At 49.9% G+C, this 18,566-nt stretch overlaps 2 protein-coding genes across 2 annotated transcripts; one reads left to right on the top strand and one right to left on the bottom strand.

Moving 5' to 3' along the window:
* The first annotated feature begins 6,128 nt into the window (after nucleotides 1–6,128).
* On the top strand, nucleotides 6,129–7,070 carry LOC135895390 (olfactory receptor 52K2-like). Its single transcript, XM_065423491.1, has one exon. It carries the CDS (start codon nucleotides 6,129–6,131, stop codon nucleotides 7,068–7,070), a length of 942 nt encoding a protein of 313 aa, XP_065279563.1.
* A 7,320-nt stretch (nucleotides 7,071–14,390) lies between these two features.
* On the bottom strand, nucleotides 14,391–15,338 carry LOC135885921 (olfactory receptor 52R1-like). Its single transcript, XM_065413855.1, has one exon. It carries the CDS (start codon nucleotides 15,336–15,338, stop codon nucleotides 14,391–14,393), a length of 948 nt encoding a protein of 315 aa, XP_065269927.1.
* Between the last annotated feature and the right edge of the window lie 3,228 nt (nucleotides 15,339–18,566).

Here is an 18,566-nt window from a genome sequence, read left to right on the forward strand (position 1 = left end):
CTCTGTTGAAACAACCAGTCCACCACTGCGGAACCCGTCATTCCTGGAGTTTAGAAGCATCATTTGCATCACAACAGTAAACCCGCACCCCGCCACAGTCTGCGTCCCAGGTTTAAAACATTCCCGCGAAAACAGTAATAAAGACAACGGTGTTCATTAACAAAACAGAACAGATTTTATTTTTTGGGAAGGGGGTGAAGGGGGTATGTAACTGGAGAGGATAGTCAACGGTAACTGGGTAAAGAAACGGTGGCAAGTTCAGGTTCTGAGTCCACAAACTTAAAATTCACTGGTGACCCTGCTCAGTCTGGAAACTGTCTTTCAAAGCCTCCCGGATGCACAGTGCGTCCCGCTGGGCTCTTCTAATCTCCCGGCTGTCTGGCTGGGAGTAATCAGCAGCCAGGCGATTTGCCTCAACCTCCCACCCCGCCATAAAGGTCTCCCCCTTGCTCTCACACAGATTGTGGAGCACACAGCAAGCTGCAATAACAATGGGGATATTGGTTTCGCTGAGATCACAGCGAGTCAGTAAGCTTCTCCATCTCCCCTTGAGACGGCCAAAAGCACACTCCACCACCATTCTGCACTTGCTGAGCCGGTAGTTGAACAGTTCTTTTTCTGTGTCCAGGGCGCCAGTATAGGGCTTCATGAGCCAGGGCATTAGCGGGTATGCTGGGTCCCCGAGGATCACTGTAGGCATCTCCACATCCCCAAGAGTTATTTTGTGGTCCGGGAAGTAAATACCTTCCTGCAGCCTTCTAAACAGACCAGAGTTCCTGAACACGCGAGCGTCATGAACCTTGCCCGGCCATCCGACGTTGATGTTAGTAAAACGTCCCTTATGGTCCACCAGTGCTTGCAGCACCATTGAAAAGTAGCCCTTTCGGTTGATGTACTGGCTGGCCTGGTGGTCCGGTCCCAGGATAGGGATGTGAGTCCCATCTATAGCCCCACCGCAGTTTGGGAATCCCATCGCGGCGAAGCCATCTATGATGGCCTGCGCGTTTCCCAGGGTCACTACCTTTGACAGCAGTACCTTCACGATTGCCTTGGCTACTTGCATGACAACAACCCCCACGGTAGACTTGCCCACGCCAAACTGGTTCGCGACTGACCGGTAGCTGTCCGGCGTTGCGAGCTTCCAGAGGGCTATGGCCACTCGCTTCTGGACAGTCAGGGCTGCTCGCATCCGGGTGTCCTTGCGCTTCAGGGCAGGGGACAGCAACTCACAAAGTTCGAGGAAAGTCCCCTTCCGCATGCGAAAGTTTCGCAGCCACTGGGATTCATCCCAGACCTGAAGCACTATGCGGTCCCACCAGTCCGTGCTTGTTTCACGGGCCCAGAATCGCCGTTCCACAGTATCCACAAGACCCATTGCCACCGTGATGTCCTCGGCACTGGGTGTCGTGGTTTCAGACAGGCGTGTGCTACTCTCGGAGTTCAGGTCCTGACCCCGGTGCCGTAGCCTCCTCGCCTGATTTCTCTCTATCTGCCTCAGTGAAAGGTCGATGATGAGCTGCGATGCGTTGACAACGGCCACAACTGCAGCGATGGTCACAGCGGGATCCATGCTCGCAGTGCTGTGGCGTCCGCGCTGTCACTGACCAGAAAAGTGCGCGAACTGATTTCCCGCCGGCGCTTTCAGGGAGGGAGGGCGGGAGTGACGGTTGGATGACGACAGTTACCCAAAAGCACCCTTGACACATTTTTTTACCCAGAAGGCAATGGCGGCTCGACCCAGAATTCCAATGGGCAGCGGGGACTGCGGGAACTGTGGGATAGCTGCCCACAGTGCACCGCTTCCAATGTCGACGCTTGCCCCGTTAGTGTGGACTGACAAAGTCGAATTACTGTCCTTAGTGTGGACACACACGTTCGACTTTGTAATATCGATTCCACATATTCGATTTAACTAAAATCGAACTACTCTCGTAGTGTAGACATACCCTAAGGTGCCACAAGTACTCCTGTTATTTTTGCGGATACAGACTAACACGGCTGCTACTCTGAAACCTGCCCCAGTTAAGTTGCTCCTGTTAGGGGTTCTGACAAACTCAGGTAACAGAGATCCTGTAGGCTTCCGAGCTCTCCCGTTTGTGGCAGAGACCCCTGTATATTCTGGGCAGCATTGTTGGTTTGAGTGTATGTGACCATGCTGATCCTTCTAAGGGTCTGATTCTGCTCTCACAAAGTGTCTCCCACCTAGGTCCCATTGGATCTAACAGCAACCACTTGCACCTGGCTGAAGATAGAATCTGGCTGGGAGGTTATTGTTAGCGTATCATTCAATCCAGCTGCCCTCAGACACAGCGGCCCCTTGAAACGTGGGATTAGTTCAATGCATTGGCAACGGCCTCTGTGCTTCACTTTCTATCTGCTGGGAATCTGCTCTCCCGCAAGGTGTGTGAATGGTCCATATCCCCGGTGTGTGTGACAGCAGGGCTGTCTCTGGGGTTCATCTCCTCTTACTTATTTGTAGTACAGCAGTGCTCAGAAGCCGTAATTAGAAACTCTGCCCGATTCTCTCTCTGTCCTACCTTCAAAGGACAATGGAGATCTCATCACAAATAGTTTCTAGCCAAGCTTTGAAATGCGCAGATCTAAGTGCAGCACATACAAATTACCCCTCACTTGGGACAGAGTGAGCCCTCTGTCGCAGCCAGCCCAGGCATTGACAAGAAGCTGTTTGTCTGCCTGAGTGTTGAGATACCAGTCAGGTAAATGAGAAATCCCAAGAGAAATACCCACTCCTAGGGGTTTCCTACAGGTTTGTAACACTCCTCCGACAGCAGATCGGTCTCATTCACTTCCAGGTTCGGGGGCAGTGATTTATGAATAGGCGTGTCCATAGTGCTCATCGGAACCTAGCTCAGGCACTGGTGGATCCTGCCTTGCCACCCTCCGTGAGGTAGGCATATTATGAGCCCCATTTCACTCCCAGGGGAACTGATGGTGCAAGAGGGAGTCTGAAGAACACCTGGTTTTCCTGAGACCCAAGCCACAAGCACGGGTCCAGGTGCATGCTTTGAGTAGCAGACATGCCATGGGAATGTTTGGCTGGTTGTTTGCATTCTCAGGCATGGAAACGGGTCTATCAGTTTTCATTTCTCTAGTTTCCTCCAGCCCAGAATTGATGGCCATCTTTGCCCTGGGAGTGTCCCACCCCTGAGCCCAATGGAATAGAAATGGGTTCTTCCAAAATGTGACAGGAGGCTGTGATTCCTGGACAAGCTCTCTGCCTCTCCCTCCAGTGACAGGCAGCCTCCAGGTTGGGGGCATCACTGCTGCTTAATTGAGGCCTTGTCTACATGAGAAAGTTGAACTAGATTTAAACCGATTTAGGTAAACTGGTGCAAACTCCTCTGAGGATGCTCTTATCTCACATTCAGAAGGGCTTACTGCAGTTTAGCTTAGACTGATTCCCAATCAGCTTAACCCAAATCAAAATAAAGGAGGCCTAACACAGATTTGTACCAGCTGAACGACCTAAGCCCCCTTGTAGACATCCCTATGTCTTCACTTGACATAGTTACCATTTCTTGCAGCGATGGACTAACTACACAGGCAGGAGAAGCACTGTAAAGGAGGACAAGCCCATAGACTTGCACCATTTTAATTACAATGGTTTATTTAAACAGATGCAAATCCTTGTGTGGACACTTTTATTGTGGCTTAAATCTCTCCCTAATCTTCTTAAACTAAACTGCAATAAGCCACTCTTAGTCTGAAATCAAACAGTCCATAAAGTCTTTTGCACCAATTTAACTGAATACGTTCAAAATTGACCCTTCGTCAAACCCGTGCAACCCCGTGTATACACGAGCCCCAGCCTCTACTTTGCATCCAGTGACCCCGGAAAACCCAGGCTGGGAGCTGGTGGAAGTTCTCCTAGCATGTGCAAAACCACTAATACGTTGCATTTGGATAATGGGCAGAACTCTGCTCATGGCTCACTCATTATAGGCTGAGCAGTGAATGCTGGTGCCATTAGTCCTGACAGTGTGGAGTAAAGTTACCAAAAGGTTCCTTCGAGCAAGGCGGGAGACATCTGGAGGTGTAATTCCCAACTCAGGCAGACGTACCCGCACTACATCTGACCCAGGTTGCTCACTAAAAATAGAAGTGTAGCTGCCACAGAGCAAACAGTGGGACAGGCCAGCCTCCCAAATACACAGCTAGGGGTTCTGATGGGCTTGAACTTGGCCCCCACACCACCAAGGCTACCCTGCTGAATTTAGCTTCCTGGCTCTCTCAGAGCTGGGAGTGACGTCTACAGCTGCATTGTTGACAAACCCACAGACACTAGATGGAGGAGCGAGAACGTCATTGGAGGGAAAGCTGGCAAGCGTGCCCTGCATTCTTGTCATGAAATCATTAGGTCCCAATCCTTCAGGCGCTTTGTGGGCAAAGCTCCCATCAATGTCCATGGGATTCCTGGGCTCAGAGAGCTCCCAGGTCAGACCCCTGGTATAAACCTCCTGCGTCCTTCCTCCAAAAGGCAGGGCCGTGAGAATGGCCACATCTCTCCCAGGAATACGCAGGGCTCAGTTCTGCGTCTCCTGACACTCAAGCAGGGCAGCTTCACTCTAGCTGTTAATCCTGCAAAAAGAGACTTTAGACACAACAGAATCAGGGGTTTGCTCTTCTCACATGGATTTATTGCTGGAATTGATGCTGGCTTGACAGTCTTGGAGAAAGCTACAGGGGAGCAAATCTACAATCCCCCAGGCCATTCCAATAGCTCTTATCTCTGACTAACAGAGGCTGCCTCTATGGATCAGAAGGGCAGCTGAGCCTCCCAGGCCCACTCCACGCCATCCTCTTTGCTGAATCCCCTCCAAGAGACTAATTAGCCACCACTGTCCCACAAGTATCAGGGCTGAATCATCCACACCCATTACCCACGTGAATGGTGAATGGTAATCCTCACATCACTTTCCATCCCCTCCCTCCCCTGCTGCAGGTATGCAAGAAGCATTGCACAATCAGTGAAAAGCGCTCGAACTAGGTCTCTCTTTCAGCTGGCTGCAATGGGCCAGATCTCCAGCTGGTGTAAATGGGTACAACTCTAATGGCTCTACACCCATTTACACCAGCTCAGGACTGAGCCTGATGAGTCTATTTTCAGGTAGGTTTTTTCATGGACATTTCATAGTGCATCTAATGAGAGGAGTGTAGAGAAAAAGAAACAGAGCTTTGAACTGCTAAGGAGCCCTGTAGCGGAGCAGACTCACCCCTGCGGCACCTCCTGCTGGTCGTCCAGGGAATTAGCTCTTCCAGCATCCTGGAGTGCCCCCTGCAGGCCGGTGATCCACCTGTCCTCTGGCCCCATGTCCCTCTCGGACCCCAGTGCCCTTGTATCTGGGGTGCTGCCCCCTGGCAGTACACGGGTCTCCCCTCCCTGGGGAACCCCCACCCACTATCCCTACCTCACCTCAGAATAAGGCCACTGCCAGTCACCATCCAGCCCCCGTTCCCTGGGGCAGACTGCAGTATAGGCCACTCATCACAGGTAAGGTTGGGTTTGGACCTGCTGCCTTGGCCTACCCCGGGCTGCCCTCTGCAACCCCCAGTACCTTCTAGCCCAATGCTAGGCCGCAGCCTGGGGCTTTCCAGGCTGGAGCTCCCCAGCCTTTCCCCAGCCCTGCTCCACTCAGGTACCCTGTGTCAAGCTCCCTGCAGCCAGGACCTTCTCTCTCTGAATGCAGAGAGAGACTCCTTGGCCTCTGGCTCCCAGCCTTTTTATACAGGCCAGCTGTGGCCTGATTGGGGCATGGCCCAGCTGTGGCTACTTCCCCAATCAGCCCAGCTTTTAGAGCTGCAGCCCTCTGCCAGGGTTGTTTTAAGCCCTTCCAGGCAGGAGCCGGGTAAGCACCCCGCTACAAGCCCTCACTTACCGCTGAAAGCCGCTGTAATGAGGGTGGAATGGCTGCAGTGCAGGAGCCAAGAATAGGCTATTTGTGACTCACTCTTCATGTGCCATTAGCTCAGGATAGATGAAGAACTAATGATTAGAAAATGCCAACTTGTCATGTTCCCGTCAGATGGTTAATGATTCTTTTAATGGTTAGTTACAGGGGCAGGAAGCAGCCGTGCCGTGGAACTGAACACGCCCAACCGGGCCCACCATGGAAGCTTCCAACTGGACCACACTCCACCCCTCCAACTTCATCCTCCTCGGCATCCCGGGGCTGGAGGCAGCGCATGTCTGGATCTCCATCCCCTTCTGCTCCATCTACATTCTGTCCCTGCTGGGGAACGGCCTCCTCCTGGCTGTTATCAAGACTGAGACGAGCCTCCACGAGCCCATGTACCTTTTCCTTTCCAAGCTGGCGCTTGCCGACCTGATCATCTCCACCACCACCCTGCCCAAAACCCTCTGCATATTCTGGTTCAGAGACCAGGCCATTCACACCAATGCTTGCCTGGCCCAGATTTTTTTGATTCACTCACTTACTACCATGGAGTCCGGGTTCATGCTGGCTATGGCCTTCGATCGCTACGTCGCTATCTGTAACCCGCTGCGACACTCGGCCATCCTCACCAATCGGGTCGTAGCCAAGATAGGGCTGGGTGTTGTGATAAGGGGGGCTGTGTTACTGGGCCCCCACCCATTCCTGCTGAAGCAGCTCCCATACTGCAGGACCCATGTGATTTCTCACACCTATTGTGAGTTCATGGCGCTGGTGAAACTGGCCTGTGTGGACACAACGGTCATGAGAGCCTATAGTCTGCTTGTGGCATTTCTAACAGCGGGGTTAGATTTTATCCTCGTTGTCCTCTCCTACATCCTGATCCTCTGGGCCGTCTTCAGCCTCCCCTCCAAGCATGCACGGCACAAATCCTTGAGCACCTGCGGCTCCCACATCTGCGTCATGCTGGTGTTTTACACTCCTGCATTTTTCTCCTTCCTCTCCCACCGCTTTGGCCACGTGGCTCCCCACATTCACATCCTCATTGCAAACATGTACGTTCTCTTCCCTCCCATGATGAACCCCATCATCTACGGGGTGAGAACCCCGCGGATCCGGCAGAGGGCGCTCCACGTCTTGGGCATCAAACCATCCTGAAACCCACAGCATGGGTCAGCACCTGGGGAGCAAGGTCCGTGCAGGTGACATGAGGGCCAGCAAGGCCGGGGATCCAGAGGGCTCAGTCACCCCCTTACTGTGAAAACCCACCTCAGCCTTGCTGAGCAACAGGGCTAATAAATACCTTTTTCTGGGTCTGCAGCACAACACGGCTTCGACTTTTCACTGCTCTAGAACATCGTTATCACTCATCATTTCCACTCACCACAGTGAAATCAGGGCCTCATTGTCCGAGGCGCTGTACGATATACAGCTAGAGATGGGCCCTGCCCCCTGAGCGTCAATCTGCGCACCTTGATGCCCAGTTGTTTGCCCCTCTGCCCCCACCACGTGCCCTCTCATGCCTCGTTGGCTGCCCCTCTTGTCCCAGCTGAAAAGGGTTCCCATCGTCCTGGCCTGATCCTGTCCCAGGCTTTGGGTGGGTATCCAGACACAGATCCAGCTACCAGTTTTCTAGCAGTGTTTGCAACTTCCAAGTTTTCTGCTGTGCTAGCCCTCGCTCCCTATGGAGCAGAAGCTGCTGTCCCCAGCGCTCGGTCACTTCTGCAGCCCCGGAGTTCTCTTTCAGGGGCAGGCTTTTTAATAACCTGCTGCGTTGGCCCTTAAATGCAGACCATGATCCGGCATGTCCCTGTGCCCAGTTCCAGCTGTATGCAAGGCATTCTGAGTGTCATCATGCTCCGAGGGACAATGGGAATTGGAGATTACAGCAAGAAATGCTGGGAACTGCAGCAAGGAGCTAAATTAGCTCCCTCTCTTCACAAGGGCAATGATCCCAGGGAGGAAGCAAGAGCTGTGCTGAGGAGACCTTGGTAAGGAGCAGGCTGCGGTAGAGGGGCTAGGAGAGGCCTGGGAAGGAACAGGCTGCTGTAAGGACACTGGGACTGGGCGGGGCTGGGAAGGAGTGGGCTGCTGTAGGGAGGTGAGGAGCGGGCTGGGAAGGAACGGGCTGCTGTAGGGAGGTGGGGAGTGGGCTGGGAAGAAGAGGGCTGCTCTAGGGAGGCGGGGAGGGGCTGGGAAGGAGCAGGCTGCTCTAGGGAGCTGGGGAGCGGGCTGGGAAGGAGCGGGCTGCTGTAGGGAGGCGGGGAGGGGGCTGGGAAGGAGCGGGCTGCTGTAGGGAGGCAGGGAGGGGGCTGGGAAGGAGCGGGCTGCTGTAGGGAGGCGGGGAGGGGGCTGGGAAGGAGCGGGCTGCTATAGGGAGGCGGTGAGGGGGCTGGGAAGGAGCGGGCTGCTGTAGGGAGGCGGGGAGGGACTGGGAAGGAGCGGGTTGCTGTAGTGAGGTGGGGAGGGGGCTGGGAAGGAGAGGGCTGCTGTAGGGAGTCTAGGATGGGGCTGGGAAGGAGCGGGCTGCTGTAGGGAGGTGGGGAGCGGGCTGGGAAGGAGCGGGCTGCTGTAGGGAGTCACTCTTCATGCTGTGTTGGGGTCTGACTTCCCCAGCATTGCATCCTCGTGCATTTCCACTGGTGTCTGTGTCCCGGGTGCACACAGCAATCCCACAGCAAAGCACTCTCTCTCTGGCACACAAGAGAGCCCGCAGGAAGTTCTGGGCTCTCCAATGACTCCTGTCTGGCTTGAAGCTCCCGGGGCAATGCTATAAAGGCCTCTCTGAGCCCAGCCCTCCTGTGCCATCAGCGTCTAGAAACCAGGGCCAGCTCCAGGGTTTTGGCCGCCCCAAGCAGCCAAACAAAAAAAAAACAACAACAACAAAAGCCGCAATCGCGATCGCAATCTGCGGCGGCAATTCGGTGGGAGGTCCTTCGCTCCGAGCAGGAGGGAGGGACCGTCCGCCGAATTGCCGCTGAACAGCTGGACGTGCCGCCCCTCTCCGAAGTGGCCGCCCCAAGCACCTGGTTGGTAAGCTGGTGCCTGGAGCTGGCCCTGCCAGAAACATGGGACAAACTGGAGTGAAAGAGCCCCAGCGTGACCTGCCAGGTCACAGTCTGAACAGGAGCCATCGTGGGTGGGTGGCATCTGTGTCCAGCCCCATAAACCCTCCCCTGCCCAGAGCAGGATTTTCCAGCATCTCTGCACACTGTTCCCCTTGGCTCTCTTGTCCCTGCAGACACCCTCCCTATCCTCCATGGTCTCCCAGCTGCTTAGTGGGCCTCACATGTGCATCCAGGTGGTTGGAGCTCAGGGAGCCACGGGGCTGCAATGGGGAAAGCATAGGAGTGAGTGTCTCAGTTGGAGACAGTTTTCCTAATTTTTTTTTACGGTTTCCCACAACTCAGTTTCCCCACAAGCATTCCTTTATTAGTCCCTTGGTCACTTGGTGTTAGTTACATCCAAACTATCAATATACAGCCTGAGATTCTGTATCCTAGCAACAACACAGATATAAGCAACAGGTTCAGGCCTGGGAAGTACCTTCCCACGTGGCACCCTGCTGACCGGGACTGAGATACCCCCTCGGCTGTGGAGATGCAACCCTCCAGCGGGGATTGTGAGCAATACCCTGCCAGAGGTGGGCCTCCCTTGGCCCTAGGGAAGTGTCCCCAGCTGCACAGTCATTGCCAGGGGCTTGGGACACCTGGGACCTTCTCCCATCCATGTGAAGGGGTAGGAGACTTGGGGGCATGACGGGAGCTTAGCCTTTGCAGTGACTTAGTGAAAGCCCTGGGGGTGAGGCCTCCAAGCTCCCTTCCAGGAGATGAGGGGGCTGAGTGCCCTGCTCCTGGAGGTGCCTCCACTCAGTTACATTCCCTTTCCTGGCTCTGCCCTCTGGGGTTTAACAGACACCTCTGTGGACAGAAACCGGCTTCAGCCATATTGTGTCATTAACTGTGAGCTGTGCCCTGGCACTGCCCAGTGGGGCCCCGTCTCCACAATGGCAGGGAGGGAGTCATCCTTTCTGTATGCCTGTCCCCTGCCTAGGGGCTGTGACACTGCCTGGGTGTCCCCACTGTGGGCCTCTCTCAGGAGACGGGGGGAGAGCTGCCCATCCCCCATTTGCCCATCCCCCATCTGCCCATCCCCCACCCGTGGGTGTCTCTCTTGCTGTCTCTCAACTCTGCCTGCACCTCACCTGGGTCAGGTATGAGTGAGTGACCGGCCGCCCTCCCCATTAACACCTCACTGAGTCTGAGGAACAACACCCGTCCCCTCACGACACTGACTGACCGTGCCCTAAGCCAATGAGATGCCAGAGAGAAGCTCTGCAACATTCACCTCATGCTCTCATTGGCTGTGCGGGCCCGATGGCAAGATGCTCCCCCCAGCACCTGGGGGGATGGAGGCCTGAAGGGAGGGACAGCTCCACATTAACCCTTCCATGGTGTCATGGGCAGCTCATGGCTGCCTGGGGGCTGCACCTCCTCCTGGCCCCATGTCCCCTGGCAAGAGACCCCCAAGCCCTAGCTGTTGCAAAACAAGCAAATGCAATTTGGGGTTGCATTAACAGAGGTGTACAAGGCAAGTCACCGGAGGTGAGTACTGCTCTACTTGGCACTGGTTAAGGCTCAGCTGGAGCATTGTGTCCAATTTTGTTCACCAATGTATAGGAAGGATGTAGAGAAACTGGAAAGGATCCAGAGGCGATCAACAAAGATGACCAAAGGGGTGGAATACAAACCACACGAGTAAAGGCTGAAGGAACTGGGTATGTTTAGTTTGGAAAAAAGAAGATTAAGAGGGGACATAATAGTGGTCTTTGAATACTTGAAAGGCTTCCATAAAAAAGATGGAGGAAGATTGTACTTTCTTGCCATAGAGGGCAGTATGAGAGGCAATGGGTTCAAACTACAGTATAGCAAATTTAGATGAAATCTCAGGAAAAACCTCCTAACTGTCAGACCAGTAGGACAATGGAACAGATGTCTCAGGAGGTTTGTGGAAGCTCCTTCCCTGGAGGTTTTCCAGTGAAGGCTGGATAGTATTCTGTTTGGGATGGTGTAGACATAACAAATTCTAACAAATTCTCCATCTTGGCAGGGGGTTAAACTAGTTGACCCTTGTGGTCCCTTCTAACCCTATGGGTTTATGAGTCTATGTGCTCCACAGCACAGTCAGTTTTCCCCCAGGCCTTAGTTTAAAAAATCCTCTACATGCCAGCAGGATAGTTCCACATTGATTGAGATGGAGGCCATCCTTCCTGTGTAGACTCATCCTTTCCCAAAATGTTCCCTAGTTCCTCCCTACACCATCATCCCATCCATGCATTGAGCTCTGCCTGAAGCTGTGCCTGAAGCTTCCCTGAACCTTTGGCCCTGTGCGTGGAACTGGAAGCATTTCAGAGAATGCTACCATGGAGGTGCTGGATTTCAATCTCTTACCGAGCAGCCTAAAATCGGGCTCCAGGACCTCTCTCCTATCCTTCCTATGTCATTGGTACCAACATGTACCACGACCACTGGCTCCTCCCCAGCACTACTCATAAGTCTATCCAGATGACTCAAGAAATCTGCAACCTTCACACCTGGCAGGCAAGTCACCATGCAGTTCTCCCAGTCATCACAAACCCAACTATCTGTGGTTCTAATGATCAAATCCCCCATTACAATTACTGTTTGGTAAGGCTTATCAAAGGTGAAGTTCTCTGGGGCATTAAAAAGTGACACGTCAATGAGATCTTGTCCTCTTTGAAGCCGTTCCATCTTTTTGCAACCTTTGTTGTTGTTTTCCTTCTTTTTTTGTTCTTAGTTTCTTCCTGACACAGTGTAATGTTCTTGTACCAGATACAGACTGGTTACAAACCTTGTTGCGCACTCCAGATGTGTTCATCCTAGAATCCATTAATACTCCACCAGGTTTGGCTGAGGTTAGCGTCAATAAGGTATTTTACACAAAGTATTCAGAGTGGCTCCAACAGTATAGTACACTTTAGCATTGCATTGTAGGTCCCACCACTAACGAGGCTGCCAGGCCTCTCTCCACTACCATTTTTAGATTATAATCATTATAATTAATGAAGATATCCCATCTCCTAGAACTGGAAGGGACCTTGAAAGGTCATTGAGTCCAGCCCCCTGCCTTCACTAACAGGACCAAGTACTGATTTTGCCCCAGATCCCCAAGTGGACCCCTCAAGGATTGAACTCACAACCCTGGGTTTAGCAGGCCAATGCTCAAACCACTGAGCTATCCCTCCCCCCCATTGTGATTGTGTATTAATTATATAGATCACTTAAGGATCCTCAGTTATCACTTTAAGGACTGATAGGTTCTTGTCCCAAAATCAGGCCCAGTATTATTTAAATTATTATAGAGTTGGGAACCCTGATGTGCACATTTACAACACTCACACTATAGGAACTCTTTTCTATTGTCTATAGTTTATTAATACATTTAGCACAGTTACACAGTCACAAACACCCCAACTTAACAAGATAGATAGAGAATGTATATCTGCACTTCCATATCCTCACACCATCCCTTATACAACAACCTGAAGGGTTAGCCATCATCTTCCTCATCACCTTCCCCATCATCACCAGTGGCCATCATTCTGGCACCTCCCAAGGACTACATCTCCTTCTCCCGCTGCCCCTAGGCTGGGATGCCACTTTTATAATATGTTACATTGACGTTGTTATTGTTGATATATATTCAGTAGGGTTTTTTTTCCCTTTTCCCTTATTTGTATTTCCTCACCTTACTAATGTTGAAGTGTCTTTTCCCTATAGGTCAGTATATCATTGATCTCAGCATATTACCATATACATCAGTTCGTTACTGTGGCCCTTTTGTGGTTAGGTATCACATTTGTTATTTCTGTCCTAACCGGTCATTTTGGTCTGTTCCAGTTATTTGGTTTTATCCAAGTTGTGGTATACCTGTTAAGTTTAAAAGGTATGAACATAGGAAAGTCCCTATGGTACCTTGCTTTAACTCATCATAGGTGGACCTTATGCTTTAGCTCATAACCATCTTTCTAGGTGAAAGGTCCCAAACAAATGTGAGCCAACTTTGCTATCCGGGTGAAAGGTCCCAGACCTGTGTATGCTAAATTTGCCCTAGTGCAACATATAGGATGTAGCCTGTAAGTCCCTTGTACTGCAGCCAAACTAGTTTAATCTAAACCTATTATAATAAAACAAATAATCAAAACCATAAAGAAATAAGAAATCTAGAAGAAAATATCTCTCTATAGGCGAGCAAGCAGGTTAGCCCTATAGGTTACATCCCTTAGGCCCATTTGCTGTGCGTTCACCTCTCAGCCTCATCCTCCTGCCAAGAGCCAGGGGCCTGCTGGTGCCTCTGTCCAAACTCCCCAGTCTGCATCTGGTGGTCTTAATATGTCTGGCACGCCATTGCTGCTGCTCAGAGCTGGAGGGGGCAAGCCATGTAACTACATCTCTGGCCCCCATTCCTCTGACAAGGTCCAGAAGTGTGTCTGTCTCTCAGCCCCGTTCCCCTTAAAAAGGCTGGTCATGTTTCTGCATCTCTCAGCCCTGTTCTCACTGGGGCAGGGCGTGTCTGCATCTCTCAGCCCCGTACTCCTCACCGGGGCTGGGCCTCTCTCTCTTTGGCCTATTCCTCCACCAAGTAAGTCTGTGTGAATTTAACCGTGATCTCTTCAGGGAAGAGACTGGTTTTGTTTTTGCTTTGGATGGTTTCTGGTCTATGTATGGTGCTAAGCAGCTGTATAATGGATACCAAACATTAATAACTGTAGTGTATAAGGTAAGAGTAGGGTCCCTTTGAATAGTTTGAGACCCCTGTAGCAGAGCTCAATGTGGTCTACATTTCAGAAGCCACTGGAAACCAGCCAGTTTCTACCTGAGCCTAGAACCTTTGAGTATATTTGGAAGACACAGTTGTCTGGGACCCAGCTGTGCCCAAGTAACTTCACATTATTTTTGTTGTACAACAAACCATTGCTGAAAGCTGATATAAGCCATTGAGAGTGATGGGTGATAGAGATCCACGGAGAGTCCCACCAATGAGCCATCCTGAACCCAGGCTGAGCGTATCATGGGTTTCTCTCTCACATTTCTCCTTAGAGCTACCACTGAGGTGATCTGATGAGATGACTTCCTTGCACAGGAAGGGAAGGTGGAGCCCACCAGAGTCCATAATAAAATAAGAACGGCCCTACTGGATCAGACCAAAGGTCCATCCAGCCCAGTATCCTGTCTACCGACAGTGGCCAATGATCAAGTGATCTCTCTCCTGCCATCCATCTCCACCCTCTGACAAACAGAGGCCAGGGACACCCTTCCTTACTCATCCTGGCTATTGTCCATGCTGACATCTCTATGCTCACATACCAGTGTGAGTGATGGCAGATCATGAATGGGTCAGAGGCCATGGTGATTAATGTTTTATATTCCTGGATTAAATTAGACAGGCACAAACTGCTCAGATTCCTTTCTGCTGAAAGATACAGAGCATCCTCTCCCGGATATGTTTGGTTTTCATCCCATACACAATAGGGTTTAGCATGGGGGGCACCAGCAGGTACAGATTGGCCACCAGGATGTGGACTTGGTGTGGGACATTGTGGCCAAATCGGTGGGTGAGGAACGTGAAGAGGGCAGGGATGTAAAATGCAAGGATGACACACAAGTGAGATGCACAGGTGCTGAAGGCCTTGAGACGGGTGTCCATGTATGGGAGTCTGAGCACGGCCTGGAGGATCATAGCATAGGACACGGAGATGATAAGCACATCAACCCCCACCACCATAAAAGCCACAAACAGGCCGTAAATGATACTGACTGTAGCGTCCCCACACACCAACTTCACCACGGCCATGTGATCGCAGTATGAGTGGGAGATGAGGCAGCGCTGGCAGAAGGGCAGCCTGTGGACAAGGAGGGAGAAGGGGCTCACCAGAAGGACTCCGCGTGCCAGCACCAGGCTCCCCATTGTCATTATGGCTGGGACGGACAGGATGCTGGAGTGCCGGAGGGGGCAGCAGATGGCCACGTAGCGATCCAAGGCCATGGCCATGAGCACGCCCGACTCCACCGACGAGAAGGCATGCACAAAGAACATCTGGGTGAGGCAGGCATGGAACCCGATCTCCCTGGAGCCCAGCCAGAAGATGCTCAGCATTTTGGGCAGGGTGGACGTGGACAGAACCAGGTCGGTGACGGCCAGCATGGCCAGGAAGAGGTACATGGGCTCATGCAGGCTCGGCTCAGTGTATATAATGAAGAGAACAATGACATTTCCTAGCACAGCAATGACATACATGATGCAGAAAGGGAAGGCGATCCAGTACTGGGCCTCCTGAAGTTCAGGGATGCCGACCAGGAGGAAGGTAGCAGGGTGAGAGCGGGTGCTGGTGTTCGGACATGACATGACTTGCAGTTCTTCTCCTATCTGAGCTGGGAGAGCTTTCACCCTGTAAATGAGCAGCAAAGAACCCATGAGGGTTGAGGCAAAAAGGCATCCTTTATAAATGGAAGTTAAAGCGAGGAAAATAGAAAGGAGCACAAACTCTGGTAAACAAAGTGTACAAATATAATTAAGAAGGCCAAAAAGAATTTGAAGAACAGCTAGCTAAAGTCTCAAAAAGTAATAGCAAAACTTTTTAAGTACATAAGAAGCAGTAGGACTGCTAACCAACCAATGGGACCACTGGACTCTCGAGCACTCAAGGATAATAAGGCCACTTTGGAGAAAATGAATGAATTCTTTGCATCAATCTTCACGGCTGAGGATGCGAGTGAGATTCCCAAACCTGAGCCATTCTTTTTAGGTGACAAATCTGAAGAACTATACCAGATAGACATGTCATTGGAAGAGGTTTTGGAACAAACTGACAAATTTAACAGTAATAAGTAACCAAAACCAGATGGTAATCATGCAAGAGTTGTGAAGGGACGCAAATGTGAAATTGCAGAAAGGTTACTGATTATAGTTAGTCAATCTTTTAAATCTGCTTCTGTATCAAATGACTGGAAGATAGGTAACGTTCGACAAATTTTTAAAAAGGGCTCCGGTAAGCCTGACGTCAGTATGGGGCAAACTTTTTGAAACTATAGTAAGAACAAAATTGTCAGACACATAAATGAATATAATTTGTTGAGGAAGAATCATTATGATTTTTGTAAAGGGAAATCATGCCTCACCAATGTACGAAAATTATTTGCAGGGTCAACAAACATGTGGGCAAAGGGGATACAGTTGATATAGTGTATTTAGATTTTCAGAAAACCTTTGACAATGTCCCTTACCAAAGGCTCTTAAGCAAAATAAGCAGTCATGGGATAAGAGGAAAGGTCCTCTCATGGATTGGTAACTGGTTAAAAGATAGGGAACAAAGGGTAGGAATAAATGGTCAGTTTTCAGAATGGAGGGAGGTAAATAGTGGTGTCCCACACGGATCTGTACTGGTCCTAATCCTATTCCATATATTCATACATGATCTGGAAAGGGGGGTTAACAGTGAGGTGACAAAATATGCAGATGATACAAAATTGTTCAAGATAGTTAAGTCCCAGGAAGACTGCGAAGAGCTACAAAAGTATCTCTCAAAACTGGGTGACTGGGCAACCAAATGGCAGATGAAATTCAATGCTGTTTAATACAAATGGGTTCTAAATTGGATGTTACCGTTAAGAAAGAGATCTTGGAGTCATTCTGAAGAGTTCTTTGAAAACTTCCACTCAATGTGCAGCAGCAGTCAAACAAGCGAACAGAATGTTGGGAATCATTAAGAAAGGGATAGATAATAGGACAGAAAATATCATATTGCCTCTATATAAATCCATGGTACACCCACATCTTGAATACTGTGTGCAGATGTGGTCATCATATCTCAAAAGAAGATATACTGGATTTGGAAATGGTTCAGAAAAGGGCAACAAAAATGATTTGCAGCATTCTGTCTCTCCCTTTCGACCCTTCCCAGAAAACTAGGGAAAGGAAAGGACAAGTAGGCAAATGCATAAACCTGTGTGGAAAAAAAACTAATGTGGATGTGGCTGCTGGGCTATTAATGACTGAATGGAGAACATTAGCCAAACCTTGTTGGAAACACAGGCACAGCCGAGCTTGGGTCTCGAGTTCCATACCCTAGGCTCTAGATCATGCTGCATCTCAACCCAGCTGCTTGTTCATTTTGACAAAGATAGAAAAAGAAGGTGTTGGCTCTTAGACACTATGGCTAGGTGATGTTATGAACAGTGCTCCACGTAATCACTTTTTTCTAGAAGATCTGCTTTGGTTCCAATAGGAATTAGATCAGGGAATTTCTATGGCCTGTTTTATACAGGAGGTCAGACTAGATGTTCACAGTTGTCCTTTCTGGCCTTGTAATCTATGAAGAGGTAGCGTTCCCTACCTGTTCATGTCCCTTGGCCAGGGCACACTTCTTTCCTCTGGTATATTTTCATAAGATTTGTCTAGTCTACTTTTCAATAACTCAGTTGATGGAGCTTTTACCAATTTGTTCCTCTTGAAGACAATTTCACCGCCTACAGGTATCACTGTCTCACTTCCTGCTGTTAAGCTTAAATTTCCCTTGTCTTTATTCCTTGTCAGTGTTCCTAGTTTAGTTACTTAAATACTTTGCCATTCCCTGTGTGGGAACGGACAAAAAATGAAAAAACTTGAATACTCTATTTTCATTGCGAGGGGATGCTGTGAAGGCCAAAACTATAACAGGGTTCAAAAAAGAACTTAATAAGTTCCTGGAGGACAGGTCCATCAATGGTATTAACCAAGTAGGTCAGGGACGGAACCCCACGCTCTGGGTGTCCGCAAACTTCTGACTACCAGAAGCTGAGACTGGATGACAGAGGGTGGATCACTTGATTATTACCTCTTCTGTTCATTCCTCTGAAGCACCTGACATTTGCCCCTGTTGGCAGATAGGATATTGGGCAAGATAGACCCTTGGTCTGACCCAGGATGACTGTTCTTATGGTCTTATGTCTATATTATTTTTGACCTAATGGGACAACAATAGACATGTGATCTATTAAGGTATTTATATAGCCCCTATAACTGTACTGTCTTTGCATCTTTGCAAAAGACCAGGGAAGAGCTACAAGAATGATTCCAGGGCTGAAAAGCACACTTTACTGTCAGAGTCATCTCTCTCTCAATCTGTGTAGATTCAATTGACTTGGTCATAAAATGGAATTACTTCAATGGGGAGAAGATTCCTTATGTGAGGGGGGTCTTTCATCTAGCAAACAAAGATATACAAGATCCAATGGCTGGAAGCTGAACAAAGAGAATTGGAAATAAGGCACACGTTTTTAATGATGATGGTAATTGAAGCAATTCCAATCTCATAGCATGTCCATATTATACAGTAGGTGTGCTTCAAAATATGCTCCCCACATTATTTCTATTTATAACACAATTGCTTACATATTAGAAAACACTTCATATGTCACCTAAGATACAAACTTAATTTTTTGTGGTATACCTTACCTTACCTCTGTTTTGTATGCTACATTCCAAACCGGTTTCCCATGAAGGTACCTTTACTAGAACATAGATAGGCTTGAAGAGATTAGACTTGGATCAGTAAATGTTGATAAATGTCAATTTTACTGTACTCACTGTGATACA

Source organism: Emys orbicularis, chromosome 1 (genome assembly GCF_028017835.1).
Source record: "Emys orbicularis isolate rEmyOrb1 chromosome 1, rEmyOrb1.hap1, whole genome shotgun sequence".
Lineage (NCBI taxonomy): Eukaryota > Metazoa > Chordata > Testudines > Emydidae > Emys > Emys orbicularis.